Here is a 9350-nt window from a genome sequence, read left to right as displayed (position 1 = left end):
TGACAACCAAACTGAGTATATGTCATGTTGGTTTCAGCAGGATCAAGTTTGTATCAAAACCCAACATAATTTCTGCTTTGTTCCCAACAATCCAACCACATTTGCTCTCAGCCTGTAGTAACAGACTCTGTCAGATGTCGTGGCTTTTTTTGCACTAAGTCTTTAATGTTTTTTTCTGCAGTACTGCATATTCTACCCTAATATCCACCACTCTCCACACCCACTTATCCTCCGTTAAAGATGATGTCACCCCGATAGTAAAAAAATACAAAACAAAAACAACCTTTACTTTAATCACTATAAATCCGTGTATCATTCGTTCTTTCTATTTTCAACTGCCAATCAAAAAACAAAAAATAAAAAATTTACTGTTTTTTTGTTTGTTTGTTTTTTATGGTTAAACCAAAAACGAAAAAAGGATTGGGTTTTTCATATATCAATTCTAAGCTCCGATCAAGAATACGAAATGGAAAAACGGACAGCAACGCAGAATTAAATTTTAATATTTAATCGGTACAGTTTACGTGACCCGGAAATAGCTCTTTGAGCAGCAGTGGGGTGATGAAGTGGCTACCATGGCGACGCTAGAACCACACACATGTTGATCGAGAAGCTGTTTGTTGTTGCTAGTTAAAAGTACAGTGCACAGAAAAATTTTAAGAAAAAAGTTATACCTGGAAAATCATGCTGATTTTCTCGGTTGTCATGTCCTCCTCTTTAAGAGTCACACGCTTGGATCCTCGAAATAACACGTAACTGTCCATGGCCTGACCATAGGTCTGACCCATAGATATCCATAATATCTATGGGTCCGACTGCCTTATCTGGTGCAGCTTGATCGAACGTGGTAGGGGTAAGCCAATTTTTTTAGCTAACGCTCCACCAAACTTCCGGGTCACGTAAACTGTACCGATTAAATATTAAAATCAAATTCTGCGTTGCTGTCCGTTTTTCCATTTCGTATTCTTGATCGGAGCTTAGAATTGATATATGAAAAACCCAATCCTTTTTTCGTTGTTGGTTTAACCATAAAAAACAAAATAACCAGTCAATTTTTTATTTTTTGATTGTCAATTGAAAATAGAACGAATGATACACGGATTACTATCATTCAGTTAGTAAAGAGGTAAGAAATTCATTGTTCATAATAGGAAGACAAAAGAAAAGACTCAGGTTAGAAGGGTCTGCGTTGGACTGTTTTTAGTCTGGAGATGCCCAAAGCTCCTCCAGTTAGAGCAGTTAAATTGTTTATACTGCAAAAAACAGAAAGTCGATTATTCTTATAATAAGTATCAGGTTCATCATTTTAGCTTAAAATACTAGTTTAAGACTCTCCCTAAAACACACCCTTTGCAAAAGCATTATGCACTTTCTGAGAGCTTGATTCTATATTTTACCTATTTTAAGCTTTAACCCATGTTTCATTGACCCTTATTATTTCTATCTTAGTCTATTTTTTACGTGTCTGTTTTAAATTGAATGTTATTCCTAATTGTATGTACAACACTTTGATGACCATGTTTAAGAAAAAGTGCTTTATAGATAAAGGTGGTATAGTATAGTATAGTATAGTAAGTTGTTTTTTGTTTTTAAAAATAATTTTTGGCTGAGGTTTGATGGTGTTCCGCTTACTTCTATGTTGGACTTCATTAAAATGTTTTAAGACCAAAACTTAATGCTACTGTTTTATATTTTGTTCTTTGTTTTTAACTTTCTTGTATTTTATCTTATTTCCTTCCTGTGTGTGACATCCTCTTCTCTGTGAAAGGCACTATCAAAATAAACTTCTCTTACTTATTTACTATGGAAACGTCAGTCAAAGCAAGAGAGGACCAGACTAAATCATTGAGGAGAAAATGAAAAAAACAGCTTTGATTTGAGGCCATTTATGTCTCTTACTTCACAGCTCTCAGGAACATTCATCATGCATCATTAAGAAACTGTCATCAAATCTTTATTGTTTAGTGCAACGTGTGAAGACTGAATCACAATATCTGTTTAAACTCAATCAGCATAAATAGATCATCCCTTTCAGATCAGTTAATCCCTTAGTTTCATCCTGTACCTTTTTCCACAATTTTGAATAAGAATGATTTTGCAAAGTTTTAAAAAACATACTTCTGTAAAAATAAGTTGTTCATTAAATGCTGAAAGGTACATCTCCAGGTTTTGTTTTTCCAGCTCAGCGTCTTCTTCAGGGTGTTTATCTCAATGCGGCCAGTCACACTTCCAGGGTGAAGACTTAGGTGGTTCCAGACACTTTCTCAACTTCTCACAGCCAGGAGGGGCCCAGTTCTGCAGAAAGGAACAGTAACAACAATAACAGAATATTTACAAAACCCTTAAATTAACTTATCAATCTTTAGACAGTTTGGATTTCAGATGCATCTTATTGGCACAGAGAACCACATCACTTATCTGCTGTTAATTCCCATTATGTTTTTGTTTTTTTGGTGGATATCAAAGTGTGTGTTTGGGCATTACTCTCTTTCCACTGCAAGTCTAAACAAAATGTGGAAATGTATACTTTCAAATGTTTGTTAATTTGAGAATTATTTAAGTTCACATTTATATAGAAAATTGTTTACATTGCAGTTGTATAAACAGAATGGACATCTAACGTTCACTTACCTAAAGAAAATAAATGAGAATATGAAGAACTCTTTTATAAAGAAATTATTTCTGGATGTGCTTATTTTTAATTATAGGCCATAATGAAACTCAATCTTCATTGTTTTACTCATGAAAAGAAACAGTTTGTGGAATGAGAAATACATTCTTTAAAATGATACATTCTACTGATTTACAGCAGTCATATCAAATATACCAAAACAATAGGAAGAGATTACTGATCTTGTACTGACCACAAGAGGGCTCTGCTACGTAACAAATAAGGAAGAGGAAAGACCTTGGCAGCCTTATAGGAATAAACTGCTCACTTCAGGGTCTTTTCTATGACATTAAAACAGAATTCTTCACAAAAACACTGAACACAACCAGACAAAAGACTCTGATTCTGCTGATGAAATCATCAACTACTGCAAAGCAAGAACTCCTTAATAAAAAATCTATGATTGGTTCGCTTCATATTTGCACATGTTAGAGCTTAAGACATTCTCAATCATTAAATTCTTTCTCGCTTATTAGAAAAAAGGAGCCTTGAGAATGTTACTTTCTGTGTAACCAGAAGCGACAACATCTTAAATAAAATGCTTAAAAAGGTCAACCCTTCAGGTTAACCATCATCTACATAAAACCTTATCTGCACAGACAGACTTGGATGAGCCCCTACTGAGTGATGCATTTGCTTTGGTAGCTTGGCTCTCACCATCACTGCCAGGTCACACATGTTGAGCTGGGGCATGCCAGGCACCAGAGTCTTCTGATGCTGCTGCACAACTGCTGAGACGCTTTGCAGAACATCTTGGTACTCCTTGGATAAAACACTGTAAGCACATATCAAACAGATCATGACAGCAGCAGTTATCATCAGAGATAAAACAATCAGGCTTTTTCTTCTGACCTTGTTTCTACCGTAAGTTTTTGCTGAGACCTGATCAGCAGAAAACAGTTTAAGCATTAGTTTTTTTGTTATCTTTTCCCAATACTATAACAAAGATAACCAAAATGCGTTGCAACTTTAATTTACTATGATAGTGTATTTTAATCTAGGAGAAATAACGCAATTTCATGGTTATGTTATGTATAAAACATTGAAACTTCCAGTCATTGAGACATACTTGTCATCTTCCACTTATCCAGGAACGGGTCAAAAAGCCGCAGTCTCAGCAGAGAGTCCTAGACTTCTCTCCCCAGAAAACTCCTTCAGCTCCAGTGGGGGAGCTTAAAGTGGGCTGAGAGTGGGCCTCCTTCCAAGGGAGGTGTTCCAGGCTTGTTAAATACCGTAATATATAACTTTATTGTAGTTTTAAAAGGCTGTGCAAATTGTAATGCTGCCTTATAATCTTCGGGTAGTGTCACCAAGATCTGCCTTTTTATTTTAATTTTTTTTTATTGGAAAACATTTATCGAGTAAACTTGTCACAAATAAAATATGAAAGACATTTGACTATCTTTTTGATCAGCAGTTTTGTCAGTACTTTTCATTTAACGACACTAAAAATTCATTGATGTGTATACTTGCTTCTGAGGAATAAATCATCCATTTTAAGTAGATTAACAAATAGGTTTTGTAGTTTGAATGAAATGCTTTAAAAACTGCATTAACGGGTATGTAAATATAAAGCGATTGGAAAAATGAACAAATAGCGACTTAGAAAAACTGGAACAAAAAGTTTAGCTGAAGCTAAAAACACACCTGTTTTCACTAGCCTTCCAAAGCACATAGCGTGTTGTTTAATTCCCTTATTTATTATAGCTTTTATTGCATTTTATCTGTTTTTACTTGTGTTGTTTTTATGTTATCATGTGAAGCACTTTGTGACTTTGTCTGTGAAAAGTGCTATACAAATAAAGTTTACTTACTTACTTACTTACTAGCTGAATAAAGTAACGGCAGATCATGATGTTGCCATCATGTTCTATAGGGTACGCTGTTCTTTTGATGATGATTAATGTAGGTTCCATGCCAAAAATACCTTTTGGAAATGATGAAATGAAATTACATTATATTTGTTTTAATCAGATCATGACATATTGTCCTTGTTTATAGAGATTTTAGCCAAGCCTGCTTTTCTTTGGCTTCTGTCCTGCAGGTTCATTGCTTATTGGCATAAGGGAGACACAACAGTTTTCACTTATCGAGCACAAACTGTATATTTTTGGAAGGCCTTTTATCTCCTCCCGAGTTAAGATGACCTCCCAGTCACCTTTTATAGCAGAACAACTTTAATGAAACCTATAGTTTTTGTTATTGTGGGAGTTTTTTTTTTTAATATACAAGTATTTACTCCTGCTATAACTGTTTTAACACCTCCATGGAACAATTTTTAACCTTAGTAAGTTCTCTGTTAATTTTGATCCCTTAAGCTAAATGAGATTGATCACATTCACTAGAATGCAAAAAATAAAATAAAAAAATAAAATAAAAATGACAAACTTCTTTTATATTTTACAAAAAATATTTGTCATTTAAAATGTCATCTTATTTAGAAACCATCCTCAAAACATTTTGGGGGAATTTTTGTAGATGTGTGTACAGTATTAGGAGTCACTGGATTCAAACCAGATTTTACTGAAATCCAAACACAAGACATAAAAAAAACGCTCTTTGTGGATTGGTAGTGTTAATATCAAATAGAATATAATTATATTCCTTTAAATGCTCTCATTCGAATCGTTCCTTTGATGCATTTAATGCCCTGGACAAAATACTAAATTTTCCTGTTTTTGACCTTCAATCACTAATCAGAGATGATCCCTGGCAAACTGTTAGGAGCATCTCTGCAACTTATGTCTGGATGATTTCAGGATTACAAAATGGAAACAAAAAACATGGGCTGCACGGTGTTGCAGTGGTTAGCACTGTTGCCTTACAGCAAGAAGGTTTTCTGGTTTACTTCTTGACCCGGGTATCGTTCTGCATGGATTTTGCATGTTCTCCCTGTGTATGCGTGGGTTCTCTCAGGGTACTACGGCTTCCTCCTGCAGTCCAAAAACATGCTTGTTACGTTAATTATCCTTAGTTGTGTGTCTTTGTTTGTCTCTGTGTTTCCCTGCTACAGACAGGCAACATGTCCAAGGTGTACCATGCCTCTTGTCCATTGACTGACGGAGATGCGTAGCGGCCCCAACATGACCCTTACAAGGACTAAGCAGGAGAATATGGATGGAACAAAAACATAACCAGTCCTTATTCTTAGAATGCCCATAAACACTTTCATTAACTTGGGACAAAACACCCAAAGATAAAGAATTAAGATAAAGAAAAAATGGAAATGGAAAATTAATCTGTCAGATGTTTGTACCTTTATTGAAGACATAATATATGATTTTCAAAACTATGTTCAAGCTATATTAACCATTTAATAAAATCATACCGATTGATTGCCTCAAAGATTTTCATCCAATTGATTGCATCAAGTCACTGACTTTGCAGTATTCACTCCTCCTGGATGAGCATCTAGCAACAACAGACAGTTGCTTGCATTGGGACGTTGACTCTACAGCAATCCCTCACACCAAACATGCATGAAGTAAGAGCAGAGTAAGAACTCCCCTTTAACAGGAAGAAACCTCCAGCAGAAGGAGGCTCAGATCTGCCGAGGCCAACTGAGGTTCAGTAAAACTGCTTCATGCAAAAGAAGTATAAAAAGCGAGATGTAAGGATGACAAGTGCAATTAAATACGCCGGATTTTTGATTTATTCCAATCAACACGCAAGTATTTGGATCCTTTATCTCTTTGGCCTGTATAGTTTGTCAAAGACGCACAAACCTACATATATATGAGACAGCTTAACTCATATCAACCCCCCCTCCCCACCATTAAAGTACTGAAAGAGAAATGCATAAACACAGACTGTACTCTGGCCAACTCTGGTAAAGCACACTCAGCAGGGTGAACTATGTAACCTCCATCACATCCCCTGTCTCTCAATTACTACTGTTGGACACCAGTGAGCGTGAGCACCTCTGTGCATTATTATATTCTGAGTGTAAAACACAGGGGCCCTGAAGGCTTTCAAAGGAACGCTGCTCTCAATAGGACCTGTAGGGTTAATGGGCTGTGTGTGTGTTTGTGGTTGGGGGGGTTTGGCGTCTGGTGGCGTGACACGGGGATAGACAAATATCAGCAGTGCAATTACACCCCTGATACGTTCGCTGGCAGCACCTGTGCCAGCCTCCCATCCATCCCTCCAATGCAGAGCCGGGGCTCTCTGATTGGCCCCTGGGGAACGTGTGCATGTGTGTGAGGTGAAGTGTCAATTAGAGTAATAACCCCAGGCCCTGTCCAGCTCACACCTACCCTCCCCTCTTAGATCTCCCACCGGGCAGCAAGGCTTCCTCCATCAGCAAGCACCTGCTCCTTTTCCTTGATACTTGTTCTTTACTTCGCCTACAATTACTTGGCTGGTAGTGGGCTGGCTGTAATTAGTCTCTCCCCTTGTGTGCCCCACTGTATTATGATTTAGGCAGAAAACAGGCTGGTTAAAGAAAAGAAAATACATTCATATCAAACTGCAAAAGTTATCTAGCAAATCCAAAATGCTCCTCTCTGATATCGGTCTGTGGATTTTATTTTTTTCTTCTTGGCATTTCTCTCTCCATGGGGATTTACCAGACCCGCGCAAGAACAGGGTTACAGGTACAGCGTGGGACTTCATTCGGAAAGTTGCATGATATTCAAAGTTTTCTGTTGTTTTTGTCTGTGCAGGAGAAAAGCTCACAGTGCAGTCCTCTAAATCAAAAACTAATAATATCATTTATTCCCTGTGCCCTCTCTGCATACAACTAATGAAAAGCTCACAGTCAGCACCGCTCATTATCATGATTAGAACCCTTAGCTTACTTTTGTAGAGGCGAAATCTGGAATAATAAACAGGCTCTATGCAAATTCACTCTTTTGATTTATAATGTATGGCACCCAAGGGGGATGAGGGCATTGCTCAGGTGTGTCACCGCTCTGATTACTGATTCATAACACTACTGCAGGAACACACACACACACACACTTTCTAAACAAGCACACCGTAGCAGAAGGTGGGGGAATTGAGGAGACAATCAAATACATCTGTCCTTCCCACCCCTCCCCTCCGCCATCTTCTCCACCCCCAGTGGAAATTGAGCACTTCAGTGAGGACTATTGATTGGAGATGCGAGAGCTTGGTGGCAGGCAGCAGATGAGGCCAGGCCGATGCAGGGGCTGCCCCTGCGGTGTGACGGTGGGGGCTGCGACATGGATGGGGAAGGGACTCCTGGGACAGGAGCTGACGGTGGGTGGTGAGAAAGTGGGACGTGTTAATCTCGGGGTAGAAGCTCTCAGAAATATAGGGCCACATGGCTGCTCACCCTTTGTATATCACCCTGAACAGATGACCTACGCTGGGTTCCTCAGGATCGGGCTGCAGTTACCATCAGAACACAAAAGCAACAACAAAAGCTCTAAATTATCTTCTGAATTACTACAAATCATAAGGAGACATACTTTTAGTTATCTGGGCTTGATTGGGGGCTTTGTTTGTGTGTGTTCTTTGCTGCATCACACCCTGTGAGGGTAGTGAAGGTATGTGTGCAGACAGGTCCTACATCATCTTAAGTGGCTCTTTAGGTGGTGACAGAGATTAATGATGGCCAGGCAGCTAGTCCAGCTGGGGGACCTTAAAGGACACGGACAAAACACACACACACACACACACAGGATTAAACAGGGAGGTCCCCATGGAAGCAGAGGAACAAGATGAGCAAAACTATTCAGCTCACAACTTCAATCACAATTAATAGTAATGATTACTCAGAGTCTAAGGATAAGATTTTATTTATTTATTTTTTTTTTGCATTGTAATTTTTCTAAATGTAAATTTTTACACTACAGATATTTTAATATAAGCTTTAAACGTTTAAATCTTTTCAATCAAATGAATGTCATGTAAAGCAGGAAGCAGATGTTTACATACACTAAAACAAGATGGATATCTTTTTTTTTCCTTCTGTGTGTAATTAAATCAGTCAAAACTCTTCTCGCCAGAAATAATGAAGGACTATTGATTTTTTTACTATAATAGTTCTTATTAACAACAGAAGTTTACATGCATGAAGGTTAATGCTCATTTAAATAAACTGAAAAAGCCCAGAAAGGGGCTCATATCTTTCTAAGCAGCTGACAGGTTGTTTGAGTTTATTGGAGGCAAATTTGTGAATAATTCTTTGTTTGAAATCATGTTAGATTCAAGACATTCCTTAAAGTTTAAGTCCATCTGTTCATATGCATGTATATGAACAGAATGTCTGTATCTGGATATTACTCCTGCAGTACATTAAAAAGGTCATGAGACCTTCTAAATGCAAAAGAGGACGTTATGATTTTTGAAAAAGTGATTTATTAAAGCTAATATTGAAGGTTTGGCCATAATAATAAAAGGAATAAAAGGAAAAGGGGGGAAGTCATGCTAGACACAACAACTAAACTACGAAGAGTGCAGCATCGTGCAGTGTGGGTGCTTTATGGATATATTGAAGCAAGTCAGAAAAAGGGACAACTAACGATTATTTTGCAAATTGATTAATATGTCAATTATTTTCAATGAACCAATTAAAAATCAGATAGCAAATAAAGAAGACTTTTTATTAAACCAGGTGAAACTAAAACTTTTCCACTTGAGGAGTTCTGGATAGAGAATATTGACAGACGAAAACGTTTTTTTTGTTGTTTTTTTTTATCTTAAACGCAAG

At 37.4% G+C, this 9350-nt stretch overlaps 1 protein-coding gene across 1 annotated transcript in view; it reads right to left on the bottom strand.

The window, feature by feature from the left end:
- Positions 1-1769: 1769 nt before the first annotated feature.
- Positions 1770-9350, bottom strand: part of galns (galactosamine (N-acetyl)-6-sulfatase) — a 30147-nt gene continuing 22566 nt past the window's right edge. Inside the window, exons 12-13 of the mRNA XM_015384327.1 lie at positions 3329-3553; positions 1770-2295 (exon numbers count right to left, since the gene is read on the bottom strand). Coding sequence (XP_015239813.1) covers positions 2209-2295; positions 3329-3553 — 312 coding nt within the window. The 3' untranslated portion in view covers positions 1770-2208. The remainder of the gene's footprint in view (positions 2296-3328; positions 3554-9350) is intronic.

This window comes from Cyprinodon variegatus, unplaced genomic scaffold, assembly GCF_000732505.1.
Source record: "Cyprinodon variegatus isolate N-32 unplaced genomic scaffold, C_variegatus-1.0 Scaffold15, whole genome shotgun sequence".
NCBI classification, from domain to species: Eukaryota; Metazoa; Chordata; class Actinopteri; order Cyprinodontiformes; family Cyprinodontidae; genus Cyprinodon; species Cyprinodon variegatus.
The sequence above is the reverse complement of the archived record's forward strand: the minus strand, read 5'-3'. Positions and strand labels throughout refer to the sequence as shown.